This window comes from Arabidopsis thaliana, chromosome 3, assembly GCF_000001735.4.
Source record: "Arabidopsis thaliana chromosome 3, partial sequence".
Taxonomy (NCBI): Eukaryota; Viridiplantae; Streptophyta; class Magnoliopsida; order Brassicales; family Brassicaceae; genus Arabidopsis; species Arabidopsis thaliana.
The window spans coordinates 15,062,479-15,086,987 of record NC_003074.8 but is presented as its reverse complement, the minus strand read 5'-3'; the positions used below and the strand labels follow the sequence as shown (position 1 = coordinate 15,086,987).

The 24,509-nt window shown below is 34.9% G+C and overlaps 1 protein-coding gene, 3 long non-coding RNA genes, 2 other non-coding genes and 5 pseudogenes across 13 annotated transcripts; 7 read left to right on the top strand and 4 right to left on the bottom strand.

Annotated features, from left to right (window-relative positions):
- Positions 1–2,467: 2,467 nt before the first annotated feature.
- AT3G43090 lies at positions 2,468–3,944 on the top strand (annotated as a pseudogene; the record flags this gene model as incomplete). The annotated part of the gene is made up of 1 exon: positions 2,468–3,944.
- Positions 3,945–4,302: 358 nt separating this feature from the next.
- Positions 4,303–5,142, top strand: AT3G00680. Its single transcript, NR_143846.1, has 3 exons — positions 4,303–4,516; positions 4,614–4,762; positions 4,847–5,142. It is a non-coding gene; the product is annotated as an uncharacterized misc_RNA (transcript).
- Positions 5,143–6,295: 1,153 nt separating this feature from the next.
- AT3G06505 lies at positions 6,296–7,974 on the top strand. Of its 3 annotated transcripts, none has more exons than NR_143913.1 (3): positions 6,296–7,059; positions 7,175–7,234; positions 7,512–7,974. It is a non-coding gene; the product is annotated as an uncharacterized misc_RNA (transcript). The 3 variants fall into 3 exon arrangements; NR_143914.1 differs by lacking the exon at positions 7,512–7,974 and having other exon boundaries at positions 6,296–6,588; positions 6,784–7,059; positions 7,175–7,467; NR_143915.1 differs by lacking the exon at positions 7,512–7,974 and having other exon boundaries at positions 7,175–7,467.
- Positions 6,301–6,683, top strand: AT3G06515. The gene has a single exon (NR_141257.1). It is a non-coding gene; the product is annotated as an other RNA (long non-coding RNA).
- AT3G06525 lies at positions 6,332–6,541 on the bottom strand. The gene has a single exon (NR_141258.1). It is a non-coding gene; the product is annotated as an other RNA (long non-coding RNA).
- On the bottom strand, positions 7,352–8,001 carry AT3G06495. Its single transcript, NR_141256.1, has one exon. It is a non-coding gene; the product is annotated as an other RNA (long non-coding RNA).
- A 1,729-nt stretch (positions 8,002–9,730) lies between these two features.
- Positions 9,731–11,288, top strand: LCR33 (low-molecular-weight cysteine-rich 33). Its single transcript, NM_001035724.2, has 2 exons — positions 9,731–9,827; positions 10,973–11,288. The coding sequence occupies exons 1-2, from the start codon at positions 9,767–9,769 to the stop codon at positions 11,146–11,148; spliced, it is 237 nt and encodes a 78-aa protein (NP_001030801.1). The 5' UTR covers positions 9,731–9,766; the 3' UTR covers positions 11,149–11,288.
- Positions 11,289–11,907: 619 nt separating this feature from the next.
- On the top strand, positions 11,908–14,633 carry AT3G43080 (annotated as a pseudogene; the record flags this gene model as incomplete). The annotated part of the gene is made up of 1 exon: positions 11,908–14,633.
- Positions 14,634–15,815: 1,182 nt separating this feature from the next.
- On the bottom strand, positions 15,816–18,016 carry AT3G43070 (annotated as a pseudogene; the record flags this gene model as incomplete). Its single annotated transcript has 1 exon — positions 15,816–18,016.
- A 1,044-nt stretch (positions 18,017–19,060) lies between these two features.
- On the top strand, positions 19,061–21,529 carry AT3G43060 (annotated as a pseudogene; the record flags this gene model as incomplete). Its single annotated transcript has 1 exon — positions 19,061–21,529.
- Positions 21,530–22,411: 882 nt separating this feature from the next.
- Positions 22,412–24,459, bottom strand: AT3G43050 (annotated as a pseudogene; the record flags this gene model as incomplete). The annotated part of the gene is made up of 1 exon: positions 22,412–24,459.
- Positions 24,460–24,509: the final 50 nt, after the last annotated feature.

Sequence of the window (24,509 nt, the reverse complement as noted above, 5' to 3'; positions counted from 1 at the left end):
AAAATGAAATCCACTTTTTAAATTTCTATCCATATGCAAACAAGTGTGATGCACTTTTTAATTTTCTATCCATATGCAAACAAGTGTGGTCCAAAGAAAACGCTTTATACTCTCTTTTTTTTTTTACAACAAAAGTATTATACTTACTTAATATTTTAGGAATAAAATCTAATTATATATATATATATATATATTGTTTAAATAGTTTATCTGTATGTTGGTACACCTATATATTTTTTTTGTTTTTTAGGTTGGTGCAACTATTTATAAATAAAATCATGTATATAATAATATAATAAAACTAATATATGGTATTTCTCTTTTCAAAAACAAATTTTGTTTTCTTTGCTTTATTTAGTTAAATGAAAAAATCTGTTAACATTAAAAATTTGTGTTAATATTTTATTAAAATTTTATACTTTAATATATATATATATATATATATATATGAGTATATTTATATGTTTTAGCACTCAATAATATAGTTTAAGTTTATTAATATCCATTATTTGGTCACCCAAAATATTAATGAAAATTTGAATTATTATATTTGTAATTTGTTATAATAATAGTAAATATTTTTTAAATTTTATATGTATTCCATACATTATTTTTTCACCAGTCAAACATTGTTTTGTATCGCTTATTTTATAAAAACCGCATCTGTTCCGCAAATATATTTCTCCCGTGTATACCGCAGTTAGATCGTACCGTACCGCCAAACCGTTTTTTCCACATGGTCAAATACGGTGTTACCATTCGGACCCTTAGAGTAGGAAGGTGTACTAGGATGTAATATATCGTCGAATTCCGATGACTTCGTCAGTTTTGTTCTCTCTCTTTTTTTGTGTGGCTGTGTTACGATTTGCTCTTTTTGAGATTTAGTTAATTTAATATAATGAAAAGGGTGTATTTTAATTATACCTAAAGAGAAAAAGGAGCTCTACACAACAAATGAATGTATTAGCATTATATATTGTTGTAAGTTGGTGTTGGTCTTGGGTCTTGTAATGAATGCCGGCGTAAATGATTATTAGTCATGGATGACGAGAAAATAAGGGATGACTGTATGTCATTGATTCCACCAAACAATCACAAAATGAAGAAAGAGCTGGAGGATAAGAACCTCAAAGATAATGCATGAGCCTTAAGAAGAAGTTTCCTGAGAAGAAAATAAAGAAGTTTAAGACATTGATCGAGCATTAACTAATTTATGGGTTAAGATAATCGCATTTTACCAATCAAGTTTATCAAAAAGAAAATGATGATCAAAATAATGGTATGAAAAAGGAATCAATGTAGAGGTGGCAATGAACATAGGAAATACATGGATCATTCTACTAACAAAGCGGATAGATGGGAGACACATCTAACAAGATTATTTTTTCTTTTAAATTTGAGAATAACCTAAAATATGATAATTAAGTCTCATACCCATAAAAATATGATAGTTAAGCCTTCTATAGGAAAAGAGTTAGTACATAATGGTGTCTTTAATACTCGAACTTTGTTCCACTTTGATTATAAGACATGACATGACATGGTCCTCCTGGTGAATATATGAAAATATTAGGCTAACCTTGAAATAAAGTAAGCCAAGGTCCACCTCGCAAATAAAATGACAAGATAACTTCACAAATAAACAGAGAAGAAGTTCACCTGGTAATTTAAAAGATAAGGTTTGCCTTAAAAAAGAGAGGTCCACCTCAAAACATAATTTAAATAAAACTGAATCGCCTCCAAAATAAAAACGCAAGGTGATTGGTTTTTACTAACTAATGCATAAAAGCTCTCCTAGACGATCAAAAGATGCTAAAAGTTTTCAAGACGCCCAAAACCTAATTCTGTGATCTGGAAAAACTATCTTAATTTGTTTGAACTCCGGTGTCTAATACTACTCGAACCTAGATGGTGAGAATTACCTTCTTTTACTACTAAACCAATGGGCCTTTGTTGAATTGACGGATTCGTTGTAGCTCAATAAAAGACTGACGAGTCCAGAGGAACTAGATAGGTTCAAAGGTCAGGGAGATGATCGAACTTGGAAATGATGTGGAGATCTTGCTTAAGCAAGAATGAGTTGTTTGTTATAGTTTTGCATAGAGATGGAGACTATAAGAGTGTTGTGTCTATTTTCTATGTGATTGTTGATTGTGGTTTAAAGGTAGAATCGTGTATCGTATTTCCAGTGGGCGGAAAGGATCCTCTCACTGAGTAATTCTTTACTCACCCCTTTCTTTTCCCTTTTTCCCCAGGTCGCGGTGAGAATCGTGTGAAGTCGCTCAAGTCCGTCTTGCTTATGGTGTATTTTGGGAACCTCAGGTTTATTTCTACTATGTTATTTTCTTATACGATTTATTAAAGAGTTTTCAATGATTTAAGATTATTTTTTTAAGACAATTTTGTATTTGAATTAAGAAAGTTGAATAGAGGAAAGATATAAATAAAGTGAAAGCACGCCGTCTCAATGTTGAGGGAGACGGGCGTAACAAATGGTATCAGAGCGGAGGTTAAAGTCAAGCCAGTGCTGACCCGGAAGGTTAAGTCGAAGAGTTTTCTTAAAAGATAGATTTTAACGAAATGTTTTAAGAATAAAGAGTTTTTAGTATAAGAAGTAAGACTTGAGATTTAGTTTTGTTAATCAGAATTGTTGTGATTGTTCTGATATTGATGTTTGTTTGGTCAGAATGGCGCCCTTAAGGAAAAGAGGACGTGTTGCGAACCAAAGGGTTAACCGTGTTGAGGATGCACCCGCTGATGGATAAGCTCAACCACCAGTAGGTGATGTTCCAGTCGGAGATCAGGCTGCCATCAATGCATCACTGTTAGGACAGATTCAAGGGATGAGAGGAATGTTTGAAGAGTTAATGAACCGAATCCGTCAGGCAACACCAGCAGCTGCAGGTACTCAGCAACCACAAGAAAATGTTCTACCTGAGCAACAACAGCCACCACCTCCACCGCCACCACCTCCACCGCCACCACCACCAGCTCAGATGGTAGGGCCTGCGATTTCTTACTAGGAGATAATGAAGGTCATGAGGACCATGGGCACAGAATACTTTACTGGTGGTATTGATCCCGTCAAAGCAGATGATTGGAGGAAGTTGTTGGAGAATAATTTTGAGAATGCTAGGTGTCCAGTGGAGTTCCAAAAAGACATAATAGTTCATTTTCTGAGAGAGGAGGCGAGTCATTGGTGGGATGGTGTACTGGGGAACACACCAGTGCAGCATGTGATTTTCTGGGAGGATTTTAGGGAAGAGTTCAACAGAAAGTTTTTTCCTCAGGAAGCAATGGATAGTTTGGAGGATGACTTCGAGGAGCTTCGTCAGGACACAAAGAAAGTTAGAGAGAATGAGCGGGAACTTAGCCATCTTAGCAGGTTTTCAGTGAGAGCTGGAAGAGGAGAGCAGTCAATGATTCGTAGATTAATGAGAGGATTGAGGCCGGACATTCTGACTCGATGTGCTTCCCGAGAATTTTTCAGCATGATAGACTTGGTTGAGAAGGCTGCAAGGATAGAGAGTGGACTTGTTCTAGAAGCTAAGTACTTGAAAAATACTCAAGCGAGGACAACTCAGGTAGTTGGATCTCAAAAGCGTACATGGGATAACCGTTAAGAAGGACCAGGTCAGAACCGTTACCCCAAGTGTACAAGGTGTAATAGGCAGCATGGAGGGGTTTGTTGGATGGATTCAGGCAAATGTTTTCAGTGTGGTGAAGTGGGTCATATCAGGGAGAATTGTCCGGAAGGTAATAATAATTGTAGGAAGTGTGGGCAGCCAGGCCATTATGCACGGGAGTGCACTACGTTTATAGCGGAAGGGAATCAGCGGAACATAAATGACGGAAACCAAACACTTCCTAAGAGGCAAGCCATAGGACCTCGTGTGTACGCCGTAGAACAAAAGGGGCTTGATGTTGAGCAAGATAAAGTTTGAAATTCAAATTCCAAGGTCGTAGAAGTTCATGTTGGAGTGGACGGTTTAATCGTATTAAGTGAAGATTTCTTTTAGGAATTTATTCTTTCTTTATTGGAGCTTTCAGTTGTTGGCATATGCTTTTTTTATTCAATTCTTTAATGGTCAATTGAATTATTTTAAAAATTGTGTTTGGAATAAATAAAGTTTTCTAAAGGCATGAATGGAAAGTATAGTCGAACAAGAAGTGTTGAATTCGGGGACGAATTCTCTTTAAGTGGGGGAGAATTGTAAGACCTAATCCCATATAAACCCAACAAAGGCCCATTTCCATTAGAAACGAAAACCTAAACTTGAACACATATATATATATATATATATATGGTGTAAATATCTCCCTCTACCTTTAGCCGCTTCTTCTCATTACGATCTCGAAAGCATTTAGCAGAAGCATCATCATTCTTCTTTGATCAACCTTGAGCAGGGGCCATCCTTGTTCTTTCTTATTGAGAAAGTAGTAACCACTTGTCACCGTTTGTCTTCGGAGCCGTCTTTCACCACCGGATTCGTGAGCCGTTGTCGTCGTTTGTTGGGTAAGGAAAACCTAACCGAGTAATGCTTTTTGCTAATAGAATTATCTCTTTTGGTACTTTGAATTCGTGACTTAATATCAAACTATTAGATTTTTAGTGAAGAAGAAGAAGGGTGAAAACTGTTGAAGTAGGAGTTTAAAGGAGTGATTTCCCGTCAGATCTTAAGGAATCAGATCGTTATTTTAGTGTCTTTGGATACATCTCACTTCAAGGAATCCACAGCAACAAACGGCTCTCTGTTACGAGGTAAACTACATCCACAATTCAAGCTTAAAGTTGGACAAAAGTAACAGTTTCTGAACCCAGAAATAACCAAATATCAGATTTCAGATTCAACTTGGCCTTTTGGAGAACAGATTTCGGTCAGATCTGATTATCAAAGGACAAGCCGATGGTGTATACAAATAGAGGAAATGTTGGAGAAGCCATGGGACCCTTCGTCGTCACTAGGAAAGATATACCCTACCTGCCACGTTGATTCCTTGTTGGACAAGAATCACCTGTTTTGTCAAAACTGTAGAAACCCTAATTTATCTTTGTGCTGTTTTCTTGTGCTGCAAGTTTCAGATATTGTCAAGGAGTTTCAACCTCTTTATATCATCCCAAATTCAGGTGATGTTGTGATCTATGGAGATTCGAATACATGTTTCTATTTTTATGCTTCTTGATTCATTGCACATGAATAGATTTATGTGCTTAGTAATAATGAATTGTTATTTAAGATTGATGATATGATGATTGTTCTACTATTATAGGATGATTGAATTATTGTACTTGTGATAACAAGTAATTATATGTGTTATATGCGAAAGTGCAATTTTAAGATGATGAAAAGTGGAACAGTGGAAATGGTCTACATTGAATTGATGGATTCTTAGTAGCTCAATAAAAGACTGAGGAGTCCAGTCGAATTAGATAGGTTCAAAGGTCAGGAAGATGATCGAACCTGAAAATGATGTGGAGATCATGCTTAAGCAAGAATGAGTTGTGTGTTATAGTTTTGTATAGAGATGCAGACTATAAGAGTGTTGTGTCTATTTTCTATGTGATTGTTGATTGTGGTTTAAAGGTAGAATCGTGTATCGTATTTCCAGTGGGCGGAAAGGATCCTCTCACTGAGTAATTCTTTACGCACCCCTTTCTTTTCCCTTTTTCCCCAGGTCACGGTGAGAATCGTGTGTAGTCGCTCAAGTCCGTCTGGCTTATGGTGTATTTTGGGAACCTCGGTTTTATTTCTACTATTGTTATTTTCTTATACGATTTATTAAAGAGTTTTCAATGATTTACGATTATTATTTAAGACAATTTTGTATTTGAATTAAGAAAGTGGAATAGAAGAAAGATATAAGTAAAGTGAAAGCACGCCGTCTCAATGTTGAGGGAGACGGGCATGACAAATTTGATGTACATATAAGACATGCTTCTTCATATTTTTTTTGTCGACCTATGCTTCATCATATGGTTTGTAGAGATAAACATATTTCCTAACTAACTTAGGAATATATTTTTATATAGTTGATTTAATTTTTGTATGTTTGAAAAAAAAGGAATTAATGATAAAAAAAAAGAGATATGTTGTAAAATAATACGTTATTCAACCTTAATTATAAAAATAGTACAAGTACGATTTATAATTGGGGAAAACCCCCATATACGATTGTAGCAACTGTTTATAAGACTTTCTAATCCTCAAAAAGCTTTGATATTTACATAATTTGCCATTAAGATATGTTTATTAAAAAATGTAAAAATTAAAACAAAAATAATTTAGTCTTCTACAAGAAAATGAAATTTATGGAAGTTCTCCCAATTTCCTCTTCTCAAAATTCAAACCTCCACTCCAACAACAATGGTCACTCATGCAATTTTAGGGATTTAGTCTTGTTTTCTTTGCTAATTTCAATTTCTCTCCCAATCAGAAATTTCTCAATCTCTCTCTTTCTCTCAAATTTGCGGAAAAGGGGTTCCACAGCCTTTTGAGAAGAGATCTTCAATGTCTATGCAAGAGGAACAAAAACCCAGCCTATACGACCAACGTTGCTATGGCAGATGTTCTCAAATCTCTTGAAAGTGTAAGTTTTCTTCATCTGATTCGCTCAATTTCATTTTGAATCCGAACAATTTTGTGTATCGCTCACACTCACATCATTAACAAAGATTAAAAGTTTTATTGGAAGATTTTAAAGTTTGTTGATATACTCTTATAGTATTTTTGGGTATTTTTTGGTATATGTCTTGTGTGCCTTATGAGAAACGATGATCTCCAGTGTCTGGAAGATTAACTCGGACGAAAGCCTTACCTTGAGATTTAGCTTCAGAGTCCTTGACAAAAGTTATAGGAAATTCAATTAGCTTTCCAACGACGGTAATTTCAGGGCAATCAGAGCAGTACTTCAAGATTTATGACCGATTTAGTGCACACATATCAATATGACGCGTCTAAAAAGTTTATCCGGAAACTTCAAGATTTCAGACAAGAAGTTGTAGCGACTTAGTGCAGCGGGATCAGTACATCAATAGACTTTTTCATGATAAAATTATGGGTAAGTAAGCAAATAGTCACTTTGTTCTATTTTGTTTGAGAAAAGGAATACCAATTTTGTCTTCTTTGATTCTAAAGTAATTATACTTTTTTTTTTCTGAATTATGCTTCTATAGGCAGCATTACTGATCGAAGATTTTAATAACTGGAATGTGAAAACTGATGTAATGGCTCGGGTATGCTCTTACACTCTAATGTGATCTATTTTTAAATTTTCTGTTTTATGCTAAGTAGAAATTTCAGAACTTTGTGTAATGATCTATCGTGATGAAGTATAATTTGGTGTTAAAAGACTATAGGCATCATGTTTGTTTTGTATGAAATGTGTAATAGGCAATCTTTTGGGTTGTGATGTAATTTTTTTTTGTAAGAAGAGACATTCATTTGAAATATATTGGGAGTGAATGCGAAATATATTGGGAGATAATTTTTTAAAAAATATCTATATTTCAGAGTTATTAAAATTTAATGAGGTTGCAAAGAGTGAGAAGCGATGAAGAAAGCTGCCAAAAGGAAGTTGAAACCATATGTTGAGAAACCAATGAAGAAACAGCGGTCAAGGGGAAGGTGAAACCAGACGTTGTGAAGCTAGAGAAGAGCAAGGACGGCTTAAAGACGAAAAAGACGACAATGGTTGCGAAAGACGGGTCTAGTGGTGGATTGAAGCCGAAGAGGAAGAAGAGTGTGCTTTGGAAATGAGGCAAAGGAAGGCAAAGAAAAGTTTAATGATTTTTCAAATTTTTATTACAAAGAACTTACAGCAGTGTAACGACAAAGTTATCTATACAACAGTCTAACGACAAAGTTATATTTTCGTTTGTCTCCACCCCCTTTGTTTTCGTAGTCATACTGTACAGTTTTTTAGAATTTCAAAATAGCTGTACAGTTTACTCTGAATTTTGAAACAGCTGTACAAAATATTATTATGGGTGGTATATTGTATATTGCTCGTTTAATACTGTCGGTTAGCTGTACAGATTGCATATCTGTACAGCTCTTTGTATGTACAGAAGACTAACCAACATTGTCTCAATCAACAAAGTACAACATTTAAATATAAGTTTTCTGTATAGATATTAAACAACTTATTTACAAGGCACTAAACAAATAACTAGTAGTAGTACTTAACAAAGAACTTGTACAGATATTACACCACTAATAAGGCTCTATACATCTGTACAGTGGTTTATATCTATACAGACACATTTGTACAATGGTGTACAGATACATTTATACACCACTATATAAATGTATTTGTACATCACTGTACAGTTGCTCTGTACCTGTACACCACTATACAGATGTTCTATATCTGTACACCACTGTACAGACATTTTGTTTATATATAATGGTTTATAATATAATTAAAAAAAAAAATATTATACAAATTGCATATCAAATGATAGAGAAAAAAACATATATTTTTATGTATCTGATAAATTTTTGAAAAACAATATTCATTAAAGAGCATTTTAGTTATGAGACAAAAAAAAAAATGAAGTAGTAAATAAAATAAAAAAATTAGAAAAAAACATGACCCACATTTCTCTTTCTTACCCACCACATTTTTCTTTTAAACACAGTCAAACTTTCAACCGTAATTTCCACCCTCCCTTCCTTACCCCACTATATTTTCTATCTCACACAAACTCTATCTCTATTTCAGGAAAAAATGACTTTTCACTCATTTTGAATAGTAAATGTACTACATTACTAATTATGTTTGATAAACGTACTATATCTCAAACACACTCTTAAAACAATTCATAACGAAAATGAAAAGGTAAAAAGAATATAAAGCACATATATGGCCTTGTTAAAAAAAACAGCGTAACCAAAATTAACACGAAAATTACCAATTCTAAAATTTTCTTAGAGAGAAAGCCAATAAAGAGACAAAATATAAGCAACGTGAAGTGCCAAATTTTTTTGTTATAAATGTAACTGTCTGCATTGTCTACAAATGGTGTTACTACTTCTCCAAATAATATTCCTTCACACTCTACTTTATTTCTTTCGTGAAAGTGTTCAGGTTATTCCGAATTATCGGTTCATTCTTTATGTGATGGCATACACCTTCTTTAAGATAATCAATAAATTTGTAAAATGTGAATCTTGAACTATGTTAGTGTCTATACTTTGCTGCTTCTAGAGATCCTTATTAGACTGTGTTTGTCATATTTAGGCTCCAATGAGATGGTCTCGGCCTACACAAGCTAACAAGACCACAACTGAAATTTAGGAGAAAAAAAGAGTTATACTTCCGAATACCCTCAAACTGTCAACAATTAAAGTTAAGGCTATTAAACTAGATAAAAAACTATTTTTCAAGAGGAATATGAGGGTTAACGTTTTAAGGTTTTGCCAAAAAGTCTAAGACTTAGTTTGATATTGCAATTTAATCGTTGGCGACGAAATTACCATGCATGTAGTCAAATTGAATACGAGTATATTTGTAAGTTTTGAATTTTATCTGAATTGGAATATTTTTCTTTTATATGAGCGAGTCTTAGGCTAAACATACCACTTTATTAGTATAACCCTGGAAATTGGGAAAACCATATAGTTTTTGGACTTTAAAGAGATAGATAACTTAAAATAGAAACCATATGTTTGAACAAGGAATATTTTAACTTCTTATAAATAAGTAGCCTTTCTTCTTTCTTATTTTCAAAAACAAAACAAAAGAGTGAATTTATATCATTAGGATGAAGAGATCATTTCTACTCTTGTTAACTATTCTAACTATATTCATCATTCTGGGGCAAGGTTTGTATTTGCAATTGGATCATGTTATTATATCACATATGATCGTTAATAGCTAGCATCTTATATATTAAGAATATCAATTCAAATATGCATGCAATATAATATTCATGTTAGAATTATTTTCACTATATTTCAAAATATTTTCTTTGCTCCTTGTTTTTTTTATTAACGTCAATTGTTTCTCAATCATGCTTCATAGATATATAAGTAACTTTAGAAGATGAAAATAAAAATATCAACTCATTTTCCCAATTAACTACTTAAAACATAAGCTGCTCATTTCTTTTCCAAGTAGAGAATATGGTGTAAAGCATATTCTAACTATTTTGCCCTTTTCACTTAACTATTAGTGGACAATATTTTTTGTACACACTTATAATATATCATATAAAGTTGTTATTTATGTTAACTCATATTTTCTAAGTGTTGTGAAATGCTTAGTTATTTCATCTTCTATGTTACTTTTCTTTGTGAAAACCGAATTTATATCAGATACAGTTGTTACATATGTATACTCTTACTTCCTTTTTCTTTTCTCTTTTTGAGCAAATTCTCTTACTTGCTATGTATTGTATAATACATAGTTATTTCATGTTTTATGTATGTTTTTTTGTTTGGGTAAATTCTCAATTTACATATAATATACCAAGTGGTATTTATTTTCCAAGACCTACTCATGCTATATATTATTTTGGATTTCTGTATCTTTATTATACTCATTAAATATTAATATATCTATTATTAAAAAAAAAAAATTAAAGATGTTTTTAAAGGTCAATTTAAAATTTATGTGTTATATTTGGGCCCCATATTTTACTAATATCTTTTTGTTTTGTTTATAATGGTAATCTAAACACTTATCATTTATAGAAATAGATATATATTTCTTTTTAGTAAGCTATTTAACTCAAGATAAATTATATGAAACAACATTCTTTGTTTCAAAAATATTGATTCTTAGCATTTTTTTATATATGTTTATTATATGGTTAGTTTATATAACTTATATGATTAATGTTATGTTTTTTCATAAATAATCAATGATTTGAAATATGTACTTCCTATATTTATATTTTTCGTATATGCACAAAGATTCTCAAAACATATATATAACTAAGATTTAAAATTTTATCTTATAATAACAGGAGTTATGGGAAATGATGAGCAATTAAGAGGCAATCGGTGTTTTCAAATAAAATTTAAAACTGGGAAATGTGTTCCCAAAGAATGTCAAACTGCATGTCAGGAGAAGCTAAGAAAACCTAAGCTAAAAGGAGAGGGATTTTGTATGAAAGAATGCACATGCTGTTTTTATACATAAAACTCAATAGTAATTTAATCAAATAAGTCCTATGATAATGTAATAAATATTTGTAAGAGTTTTTGTTCTAATGTTTTGGACTTATATGCTAAAATAAGTGTTTTTAACATTTAAATGAGATTTATTTTAAGTTATAAATTATTATTTTTGCATTGAGTAAATTTCTTAAATTTCAATAACAATCTACTAATAATAACAATCACAATAAATGCCTTTTGTACTTATGAACGGTTACGTCTTCCAGAAAAAAACGGTTACGTCTATTAATCGTAGTTTTTAGTTAAAATATTGGGAATGTAGCATAATGAGGCACTTTTCGAGAAACATTATGCACTTCAAACAATTTAAAAACTAGAGGCACTTGCCTTCCTTTTGGAGTAAAAAAAGACATATATACCCCCTCAATTTCGATTGAGATATCACTCCAAACTGGTTTATGGTTTCGTTAGAATTTGTTTAAAATTTACGGTTGTAATCAGCGGTTTAGGAAAGAGCGGATTTTAATAGTGTTATCGGCTGAGATTAAATATTATAACTTCCCCTGCTTTTCTAGTAACAAAAACCTGAAACACGAGATTCTAGGTTGATCGAAGAAGATTCTGGGTTTCAATCATCAATCTTTGGCCAACTGTCGTGTCGAAGGAGGTACGATTGTTGAAAACTGAAATCATCAAATTAAAACGAAATTCTGTGCAGTCTATTTGTTACGGGAATCAGAATATAACCAAATTATTTTTTTGTTTATATGTACATGGATCGATGGACGACTATATCATGGTTATTTGTGGAGAGTGGTTTTGTTCTTCGAATGGAGAATGGAAATTGGAGATATATAACCAACTTTTCTCAAGGGTTGTACCAATTCATGAGGGAATAACATTGGTTGCGTTGAACGAAGCAATTCTGCAGGAGTTTGGCGTCAAGGGTGTTAATCCTCTGTTAAGTTACTCTGTACCGAATAAAAACATGTTTGCAACAAAGGATAAGACTCCACCGGTTCTGGTTACAAGCGAGGTTGGACTTCAATACTATCTAAAGACCCTTAGAGAAAACATGGGTCTAAACTTGTTTGTGAAGTTTGAAGAGAAGGTTGATACACCAAATTTGAGTAGTGAAACACTAGGAGGTAGTGCAAAACGGAAAGTTGAAAGTTTGTATGATACAGCTAGTGGTTCGAGAAATGTTGACACAGGTTCTGGGGATATATCTTCTGGTGTTTCAAAATCCCTAATGTTCTGGTGACCCCTGTAGATGAAGAATTCATGGATGCATTACACGATGTAGAAGAAAAAATAGCAAGAAGCGGTGGGCTGAAATCTAACGAAGATGTTATTGTTGATGATGAAGATGACATCTTTGTGGATGACTTATTTATGGACAACAAAACAGAGGATACCGAAGACGGGATAGATATTTCTGATGATACTATGCCCTGTGGCGGATATGATAAAGAGTTTTGGGGTAATTTTCTGTCGGATGATTATGGTGACTCAAATGCTGAAGAGTTGATGTCTAAGGGTGGAGTAGATGCAAGGTACAAGGGAAAAAATAAAATAGACGTGAGTTTTCAGGGTTTAAATGATAAGGTAGGTACTAGTGCGGAAAAAGTTGTTCAGTGCACAGGTAGTGGAGTCTTTGACCACGCTCTGTTTGTGAGTGGTGGAGGTTCAAGTGTAAACGCAGAGAAGGTAAAAACGAAATAGGCTGCGAAAACTAAGGTTGGTTGTAGAGCTGGGAGCTCTCACGGATTGAGAGGTGGAGCAAGGAAGTTGGAGGAAATTGATGATGAGGAGTCTGATATCCCACCATTATTTGAAGATATCGAGTATGAGGTAGAGAACATACCGGATTTGGATATAGAGGATGATGGCAAAGGGATATGCAAGGGAAAAGTGTATGCAAGCAAAGAAGATTGCCAAATTGGTTTGGCAATATATGCGATCAAGAACATGTATCATTTCAAGCAAACAAGAACAAAGTGGAATTATTTTGTTCTTAGTTGTTCAGATGAGAAATGTGATTGCAGAATTTTGGCGACACTCATGAAAGGTACTGGCTACTATGAAATTAAGAAAGCAAGTCTAGATCACACATGTTCGTTAGATACTAGAGGACAGTTCATGCAGAAGGCAACATCAAAAGTTATTGCATCCGTCTTTAAGGCTAAGTACAGTGATCCTACGTCCGGTCCTGTCCCGATGGATCTACAACAACTAGTTCTAGAAGATTTGAGAGTCTTTGCGTCATACAGAAAGTGTTGGAGAGCTAGGGAATCAGTTTTAACTAATGTTGCCGGGAGTGACGAAGAATCATACTGCTATCTGGCTGAATATTTACATCTACTGAAGCTAACTAATACGGGAACAATAACCCATATAGAAACCGAAAGAGATGTTGAAGATGAAAGCAAAGAGAGGTTTTTGTATATGTTTTTAGCTTTTGGTGCCTCGATAGCAGGATTTAAGCATCTGAGAAGGATATTTGTTGTTGATGGAACACATTTGAAAGGAAAGTACAAAGGGGTGTTACTAACAGCGAGTGGTCAGGATGCAAACTTCCAAGTCTATACACTTGGATTTGTTGTTGTGGACAGCGAGAATGACAATTCTTGGACTTGATTCTTTATGAAGTTGGAACGAATCATTGCAGACATCAAAACTCAGACTATATTATCAGATAGACACTCGTCAATCCTTGTCGCTGTTAAGAGAGTTTTTCCGCAAGCAAATCATGGGGCTTGTATTATTCACCTTTGTAGGAATATCCAAGCTAAGTACAAGAACAAAGCTATGACGCTGTTAGTAAAAAACGCAGGATATGCGTTTACCGGTACAAAGTTTAAAGAGCTTTATGGTCAGATTGAATCCACGAACCAAAATTGCGGTAAGTATCTACATGATATAGGGATGGCTAATTGGACAAGGCTATATTTCAGGGGATAGCGTTTCAATCTGATGACTAGCAATATAGCTGAGATGTTAAACAAGGCTTTAAACAAAGGTCGATTGTCACATATTGTGGAGTTGATAAGATTTATCAGGTCTATGTTAACTAGATGGTTTAATGCGCGTCGGAAGAAGTCTCTCGAACGTAAAGGTCCCGTTCCTCCGGAAGTTGACAAGCAAATAACAAAAACCATGTTAACAACTAATGGTACCAAGGTTGGGAGGATCACCAGCTGGAGCTACGAGATAAATGGCATGTTAGGTGGAAGAAATGTGGTTGATCTTGAGAAGAAGCAATGTACTTGCAAGAGGAATGATCAACTCAAGATCCCTTGCAGTCATGCTTTGATGGCTGCGAATAGTTTTAAAATTTCCTACAAGGCTTTAGTTGATGACTGTTTCAAGCCCCACACATGTGTTTCGAGTTACCGGGAAGCAATATTCCCTGAAGCTATTGGAAGAGACGAAGAAATACTAGAAGAGCTTGAACACCGATCGATGTTGCCACCATATACAAGGAGACCATCAGGGAGGCCATAGGTAGCCGGAATTCCATCAACAGGGGAATACAAGGTTAGGAAAAAATTAAGCTAAAGTAGTACTTTCTAATTGATTGTTAAAACCTAATGCATAATGTGGTTTGTATATGGTAAATGTAGAAACCTAAGACTGGAAGGACGCATCAGAACCGGTGCTCGAGGTGCAAAGGCACGGGTCATAACAGGGCAAGTTGTACAAATCCAATTTGAACAAGTTGTTACGGTGGATGACTTTGAGATTGCTATTTAGTATATTAATTGTTTTTCTTTTGTAATGTAATGCGTAGGTGTAGAAAATCTAAATATTTATTGGGTATTGGATGCTAATTAGGTTTATCATTTATACTGCTTATGTTACACCAGGGACTCACAAGAATGACGCAGAATAGGTAAAAGTAGATGAAAATCGAATATTTATGTTTACTATCCAAATATAGTTTACCATAAGATCATATCCAATTGTTTGACTTATTTAGATCTATTTGTAAAATTAATTCAATTTTCATGCTTCAATATTGAAAGATACCCTATTAGTTACATAAATAAATATATGTTGAAAAAATAGTTATAGTGAGCAAATTATTTTCAGATCAGCTCAGATTTTAAAAATGGAAGTAGAACCTATCAGCCATGTAAACAAACATCTTTTCTCATTATATTCCTTTTTAAAACTTATCCAATTGCCAAATTTCTGCTAAAAAACATCGTAATGTAAAAGTGCATGTAAGGTTAGAACTTTGTTGGTTTTGAATAAAAAAATGTGGCCATTTAGTGAATTGGATATTATAGAATAGAGAATATCGACTAATACATGTGATTTCATTTCATATAGCTTAGTTTTTAATAATAGAAAAACCTTAAAAAAACTTGGTAATGAAATGGATGTCTCTGAATATTTACATGTAGATAGGAAATGAATATTTATATTTTTATCCATATACCCCCGACCAATCAGATATAACCGATTGTTAGTATTTTTGGAATTAGTATAGACGGAACATTTCGCTATGCATGCTCCAAAATCGAAAGAGTCCCTATCAGTCATGATAAACGAGAAAGATGTTCACTAGTTTATAAGTTAAATACAACTTCATAATAAGATTACATTAATAAACTAGATAAACGAGGAAAACAAAAGAAATAATTATATTATGAAAGTGGGTAACTGATGTTTCTTAATAAACTAGGAAATCAAAAGGATGTCTCCGAAGAGGAAGTAGTAGATGCAATCTGAACATCTCTCACCATTATATTCTTTGTAAAATTCATGCATGAGCCAACAGTCTGGAGAATCCTCATAATGAAAGAGCTCAGCGTAAGATCCGAATCGTTTTGGTTCCGAATCAGAAATGTGGCCAATTAGTGTCTTGGCCATGATATCTACATTGGTAAAACACACTTTCTCTTGTTTGAAAGTATTAAAAGCGTCTAATACTTCATTACTTGCGCAGCGGTTTAGAGCAACGTAAAGAAGGTTGGCTATAGGAATGACATCTTTACAATCATTCAATAATGAAATGGCGCCTATCAGGTCGAGAGAACGGAACCCTAGCCTCAAGCTCTGGAGATACATAGCATAAGGGTTTCGTTTTGCAAGACATTTTGAGTAGAATGAGAAGTGAACAGAGTCGGGCGAAGACATGTTGATGAAGTCGGGGCTTTTATCTAAACGAACTCGGGAGAGTGTCTCGACAGAGAATGCTGCAGATTTCCCATCATGACCAGATTTAATCCAGTTTTTCAGAGCCTCAATTCCTTCTTCTGAAACGTGGCTAACAATTAGTGCGAGAATTGGTTCCGGAATGTATAATCTTGCAATCTTCCTCTGTTGACAACACAAATGAAAAGTTAGAGAAGTTACATATACTTTGTGGAATGAATGAAAACTATATTGTTTAAATGGATGAAAAATTAAACATGTGTGTTGATAGGTTGTGTGATAGAGTGTAGACATTTGGATGATGTACTCATTTTGTCAATCTGTTGCGAATAACGAAAGAGTAAGATGTGTTGGAGAGAGAAGTTTTTGAACTGAGCAAAACGGTTTAAAACAGAGTAATAAAAACAGAGTAACTAACTGGAAGTTTCTCTTAATAATTCACAATCGTGAGGGATGAAGCTTTGTAGGGAGTACAAGTTCAGTTTTATATTAAATATAAAAGCTTCTACTTGAAATTTCATTAAAGCTAATTCATATACAAAAATGCAAATCATAGTTCTGAAACAAAACTAATTATGTGTATAATAATTGTTACACCTTAAAGTTGAAGTGGTAGCTTTGTTTAAAATGAAGTTAATATATAATTAAAGTTGGCGAAATATGCAAAACAAACTAATACATAAAATCAAGAATAAAAATTTAGATTCAAATATTTTGTCTGCAATTGAGAAGAACGATAAGATGAACATAAATGAAATTGGTACTTCTAAAAGTATTACTTATGAAATGAGTGCAATTTCCTGGGACATGTAATAGTAAATACATGTGTTACACCACTGTCCCTCGTACTCATTGAGGTTCTTATGGTCCGACCAACACTCACTATAATCTTCGAACTCCCAGCATTTTTTGTATGTCCCTTGGCGACGTGGACCAACCTCGTTGATATGGAACATTAGTTTATTTGCGAATAAGTCGACTTCACTAAATTTGTAGTACCTTCGCTTGTACTGAATATAAAATTCCCACGGAATTGATCCATCGCAACTGTGGAGCATGATATAAAGTAGACCAGCATGTGAGAAAACGTCTTTTATGCCATCCAATATAGCAATTACTTCCTGGAGCTCAAACATATGAAATGCCAGCACTAACCTCTGAAGATATAGGGCGTACGGATTTTCTGCGGTGAGGCATTTGGTATAAAACATGTGATAACTAGACGATTCTTCAGCCATATGAATAAAAAAGGGGGCTAGTCGAACAGAAGAAAGAGTTTCACTTGAAAAAACAGCGGCTTTTCCATCTGGTCCTGATTGAATCCAAGCCTTTAACATATCTACACCGTCCTCAAAAACTAAGCTGACTATTTTAGCAGCTACGTGATCAGGCATGTGGAAATCAGGGAACGGAGGAGGCTGAGAGAAAATGAGTACCAATGTTAACACTAAATTTTGGAGGCTATATACGAATTCAAAACTAAATTTCGCAATTTTTGGATCAATTTCAGTCTATATAAAATGAGTGCCTCAATTGGATTGAGAATTTTTTTGAGTAAACCTTACCTGTAGGTTAAAATGAACCAAAGGTTGACTAAGAGGCTGGACGGCAAATTGATTTCCCCTAACAGGGGCAAGGGCGCTTGGGGGTCGCCAGTAATGTCTAGTAAGGGACATTGGTCGAGGGTGGATACATTTTCCTTTCTCGCAGACGATTTTTGGCATTTTTGCTTATCGAATAGGATAGTATTGAAAGTGAACAAATATCGATCTAAGAAATTTGAAGAAACCCCGATAATTAAAGAGGAGCAAACCAGGCTGAAGGGAAACGGATTTGAGATCGTGATAAAATGGGAACCCTAATACTCTGGATCAATGAAGAGGGTGGGGTGTGGGGGAGCGATGGGTTACTGAATATAATTAGTGGGTCCTACAAATATTCCAAAAAATTGTTCATGGAAATAAGTATAATAAATTAGATATGTCCGTATTAACACGTCCAAGAATATATATACGCATGGTCGATAATATATTATATAGACGTGCTACAGTGATTTGTTACAGCCAATTCAACCGGGATTCATTTATGGGGATTTAGGTTCTAATTTTTTTTTTCATTTTTTTCGTAAATATGAGAAGAGATTAGGTTTTACATTCATAGACCGAATTCATTAAAGACAAACAATATAGTTAAAAGGATAAGACTTCACTTATATAGAATTGTAGATGGGATGCAAACAAGAATTCACATAACAAAAAACTGCAGAAACACAAGTTTAAGGATCTTATTCCCCGGTGCCCTCCCATCCAAAATCTATTTCTTATATCCCTCTGTTATAATAAATTTATTTTTTGTCTTTTCTTTTAATCCAAAAATTAGGTAAAGACCATAAAACTTTGACGATTTCTGATATTTACCAACCCAACCAGTTATAATTCGGGTTACTACCCAAACATTTGGGTTATCCATTCTAACTGGATATCCATCTGTTTTAATCAATGTTCTGAATCAAAAGAAAAAACCTTCTTTCTCTCCGTCGTCGGAGTCTTACCCGAGTCTTCTTCTCTTCCAATTTCTTCTCTTCAATTTTTCAATTTTCTCGTCAAATCTTGTTGCTTTCTTCATCGTAGACTATCAAACATCAAAGGTAAGTCATTAATTTGTAAAATTAGGCTTTGCCAAATTAGGGTTTATATTCAAAATTTGGGTTTGAAGTTGGGAAATTTTGGAAATCTCTTTAATTTTGCGTTTCATTTTGGTAATGCAGGATGGTTCGTACTAGTAATGGTTTAAATGTGAAGAAGAAGACCCCTGCAGCACTTGAAAAAACTCTTCCTCTGCCAGACGACACCGGATCCGACGACGCAAATCTTCCTCCTCCGCCAGACGACACTCATCTTCCTCTTCAGCCAGACGACACTCATCTTCCTCTTCAGCTAGACGACACTCATCCTTCTCTTCAACCAGTTGAAACTGCTACTCTCCAACCAACAGATTGCTCTCCTCCGTCAGAAAACAAAGAAGATGATGAAGCTACTGCCCATGAGAGGTCTCCTCCATTGTGTCCACAAGTACGTTGAGAAGTGAATCATCTTTTTGTTTTGGAATAACTATCGAGATTGATACAACTAAAAATTTTGTTACAACTATTCATGACAGTTTTGTTTGGATTTGTAGGATAATGATAAAGATATGGAGGATACCCAACCACTTCCACCTGAGATGTTTTATTTTAAGCAAACCAATTATACAGAGTGTTGTAAGCTATCTTCAAGGTCTGAAGAGAACAGAACGATGAAAGAGTGGGATGATATCCTTGCAGAAGATGAGAAGAATTGGTTCCGCACACATCTACAATTTAAGCATATTTGGCACATGCATAGGGAGGAGAACCACAAGTATACGCATATGTGGATGTTGTTGCTTTGCACGGCTCCTATGGAAATATATAGTGTCTGTTGGTTTGTTGTCAACGGTGTTCCCGTCCGGTATTCATTTAGGGAACATGGCCTGTTGTGTGGATTTGACTGTTATATTTATCCACCAAAGTATAAGAATTTGGGGAGTGAAAGGTTTGTGAGAAGCTATTTTAAAGAAGAAGGAGAAGAAGAAGAAGAAGACTAAGAACAAGTAAAAGAGAAAAAAATAGTGGTCAGCATCAAAGCTGTGAGAGAGAAGCTACATTCCATGGGAGAATGTGGAGAGCGGAAACAAATGGCGATCCTTTTTTTCGTAAGCACTGTCATTACACCTAAGAAAAAGTTTGGGTTCATCGATGCTTTTATATATCGAATTGTGGATGATCTAGATGCTTGTGAAACGTTTCCGTGGGGGAGATACACATTTGACGATAACATTAAAAACATCTTCCATATGATGAAATATTTTAAGGGTCGTGTGCAGCAAACATGGTGTTTTCCGGGTTTCTTAATTCCTTTGGAGGTATTTGTGAAGCACAACTCTATATTATGTAAATCATTTATGTTTCTTATGATTATTGTGACTTGTGTAGATATTGGCGTGTGAATGCATTCCGGTTATGAAAAGAAGGTTCCGAGTAGATGTATAAAGCGCAGACACAAACTGTCCAAGGATGTGCAAACAGAAATGGATAAGTAGTCACATGAAAGGCTACCCAATTGAAGATGTAAATGACACCCTTGGAACTACAACGGTTAGAGATTTCTCCTCTCTCTTTAATTATATCAGCTTTTCATTGTAAATCTAAGGTGATATTTTATTTTGGACATCTTTATGTTCACAGGTAATTCATAGCATTTTGGAACCTGAATTTTGTGAGGAACCTCTTATGCCTCGCATAAACGAAAATGATGAGAAACAATCAAGTAATATAATTGCAGTGAGCTGGGAGCATCACATATGTGTTAAAATGTAGAAGATATTCTGGAAAGAGCTGTATGATTTGGACGTGGCTTCTCGAGGAGCAAATACAACAGAGGAGCAGCAAAAAGATGCACCGCAAGAAGATGGGCAGTAAGAAGAGGAGCAGCCACAGTCTTCTAGATAGGTGAAAAATCTTAAATCCCTTGAAAAAAACTGATGAGGGCGATGAATGCAGGGTTTAAAGAGCTCGAAAAGAGGATTGGAAAGCGGTTTGATCTCTGTGAGAGAAGGGTGAAAGATCATGAACGTTGTGTGAACAATGCTATGAATGGTGGTGGGTTGAATTTTCAGGCTAGCGATGATAATCGAGGATGTGGCTTTCAAAAGGAAGCAGATCTGGATGATGAGATGGCTGGTGTAGGAGCAACAGGAAAAAAAGCTAGTGATGATATAGGAGGATCTGGTTTTGGAAATGAAGAACAAGAAGAAGATGCATCGGATGAAGAAGGTGCAAAAGAAGAAAACGATGATGAGATGGCTGGTGTAGAAGAAGAAGATGCAGAACAAGTAGATGCAACAGATGAGGAAGGAGCAGAAGGAGACAATGATGAGATGGCTGGTGTAGAAGAAGAAACATCAGAAAAAGTAGATGCAACAGATGAGGAAGGTGCAGAAGAAGAAGCATCAAATAGAGAAGGACCAGAAGAAGGAGATGATGCATCAAATAGAGAAGGAGTAGAAGAAGGAGATGATGAGATGGCTGAAAAAGAAGAAGTTGCAGAAATAAGCAGTGGCAAAAAGACTTCTCCTAAGAAGAGGAAGAGATCCAGGAATCCTTCACAATATCAAAAGCCTCCATGGACAATTCAAAGGAGGAGTAATAGAAGTAAACCGTGATTGTATGTTGCTCATGTTAGTTTTTTGTTGGACGGTTTAGGGTGTCTATTTTTTGTAATCCCGGGTTGGTTTTGCTGGATGATGGTTTAGGATCCTCCATTTTGGAACATGTGTTTTAAAAATTATTAGGTACAAATGTTTCTTATGGTACAACTGTCTTTTTAATAGGTACAAATGTATTATTGTGAAATTTGAGTCTCTAAAATAAATCGACTAAACCCATAAATGGGATCCATTACAAACCATCCCAAATATTTGGAGTTTGGACAAATGGGACCCATAAAAAACAATATGTTAGGAAAATAGGACCCATGAAAAACCAGTTGTTTGGATAAATAGGGACCCATATGTAAAAAAAACATCAAATAGCTGTCCTCAAACTTTCAGTTGTAAAGGCATGAACATAGTTGTATTTTTGTGTTAAACACTTACCATCAGTAGTACCTTTAACTCAATTCATTTTTTACAGTTGTATTTCCTATATTAGGTGATTAAACTACAATTTCACACAATTTTACAGAACAAACGAGTTGTAGCAACCAAAGACAAACAGTTATAGCAACATAGAAATTAACTTTGACTACAACGAAAATACTCGTACAAGCCTCCAGTAGATTTATTCTTCCTTCCTCGATATTCTCCGGCCGATGGAAACCTTGTTGTTCGAGGTCTTCCTTTTTTCTTTTGAGCAACATAAACCGGAGGAAAGGAATACTTCTCTTGTATGTAGTCAGGTACAATCCACTAAGACATATGTGGAACTAGATATATCGTCCGGTAATATGCCAATGACCACTGCTCCATCCAATAATATTTGGAGTTATAATCTTTAACATGAATCTCATATTCTACCTTTTTAGCTACGTCCATCAAAGCAGCTAATGCATGCGGTCAATATCAAATCGCTTGCGATAGCAAGTTTTGTTTTTCAGGTCTACCAAATAATCAACGCCATCAATTCCGATCACATTGTATTCGAGAAAGAAGCTGTTTAGTTCAAACATTGGTAACAACTTCGCCTCTTCACATCTTGAGTGCAACTCACTCTCAACAAGAGGCACCATCATTTGCGAACTCGGTGTCTCTGCGGTAGTCTTTCTGTGTTTGTTAAACCACTCAGCCACTTTCTCAACAATAGCATTAATCATTGGTAACAGACGTAACTTCCTAGCATTAACGAAAACATGATTAATAGATTCAACACTATTACTCGTGTCTATGTTGTATCTTGCTCCTGGAAAACAGCATCTACTCCATTTTTTTTCTTCAACATGTTTATCTTGATATACCGCTGCAGCTGGATACCTTTCCTTAAAATCACCATAGAGTTTCAAGAACTCAGCCTCTGTATAAGCTTTAGCGCATTCCATGAATTTTTTTCCAACGACTTTTTTCTTGCTGTAATTGCATGCTCCTTTCACATTCTGACACAAATGATATATACAACAACCATGTTGAGATAGCGGATACAATTCACGTTGTGATTTCATAAGGCTTTGATTTCTATCGGAAACGAACACAAGCTCAGAACTGTCCGGTATTACTGATTTCAACTTCTCGAAAAACCAACTCCAACTTACATCCTTTTCACCATCAAGTACACCAAAATCAATAGGATAATGGTGGTGTTCAAGATCTTGAGCTAAAGCAACAACAAGTACTCCACCTTGTGCAATCTTAAGGTGAGTCGCATCCACAATGATCACTTTTCTCATAGCATTGAAGCCTTCAATGCAAGCTCCCAACGCAAAGAATAAGTACTGAAAATTCTTCTTTTCATCTAATTCCACAAATGATATAGTTCCTTCATTCGTAATCTCTAGCATTTACAAATAGGATTTCAACGTCTTGTAACTTTCCTCATTAGCAGCATCCCTTTTCCCTCTCCATGCGGTTGAATATGACACTTTAACACCAACTCTTGATTGAACTAACGGGATGATAACTTTTGGAAATGGAGTCTTAAGCTTACACGGATAATCGTCACGCAAAACTGATGCTACTATCCGTGGCGTGCCTTTTATTTTATTTTTTGCGTACTTGTAGTTGAACGATAACATGAATGCATCTTATTGTAAGTTCTAACTGAGAAGCATTCTGAATTCTTAACTTTAGCAACCCTTACAAACCACTTGCAGCCAAATTTTTTTCCAGTGCATTTTACCACATACAACATTGGATCCGACTTCATTATATCATACTCAAAACAGTTCTTATGTGCACCCTTTTCAAGTAGATCTTGTACTGCTTTCTTACTTCCAAATTCTTGACCTATAGTAAGATTCACACCATCTTCCCATTCCTTGTTTACCCGTTTACATACCCCAATACCTTGGTTATCCATGCCATCTTCTCGTTCTACACATGCCATCTCTTCCCGTTCTTCACATGCCATCTCTTCCTGTTCTTCACATGCCACAGCTTCACTGTTTTCAACTTGCTTATTCTGTTCACACAGCTCACTTTCATATAGAATCATGACATCATCATGATCTCTTCGAGTTATTCCACAAGAAACAAACTCCTTGTTACTTGCACCTACTTCACCACCTTCACTAACTCGAATTTGCTCAGACCGTTGATTCTCGCCGTCATCTTTTACCAACTCCACATGCAGAACACTGAATTCTATTTTATTCCATTCCAAATAGCACAAAAGATCATCATCATTGGAGATATATATTGGTTTCTTAGGATTCACTGAAATTGGCATGTAACTGAATCTCATCTCACTCGTAGTTGTATCGAGCATCATCTTTCTGCCTATTTTATCAACCAATGCTAAATAATTGATCTCCTCAATAGGTGCCTTCATCAAAAGAGCTCGACGAACTTCTTCACTTGAAATCCATTGTACTTCATCTCCACTCTTTAAATAATTGCCCCCATAATCAAAATGTATGAATGTGCGATGGTTATTACTCATTATCACCTGAAATAGAATAAAAACTAACTTTAGAATAGTTGTCTTGTTAA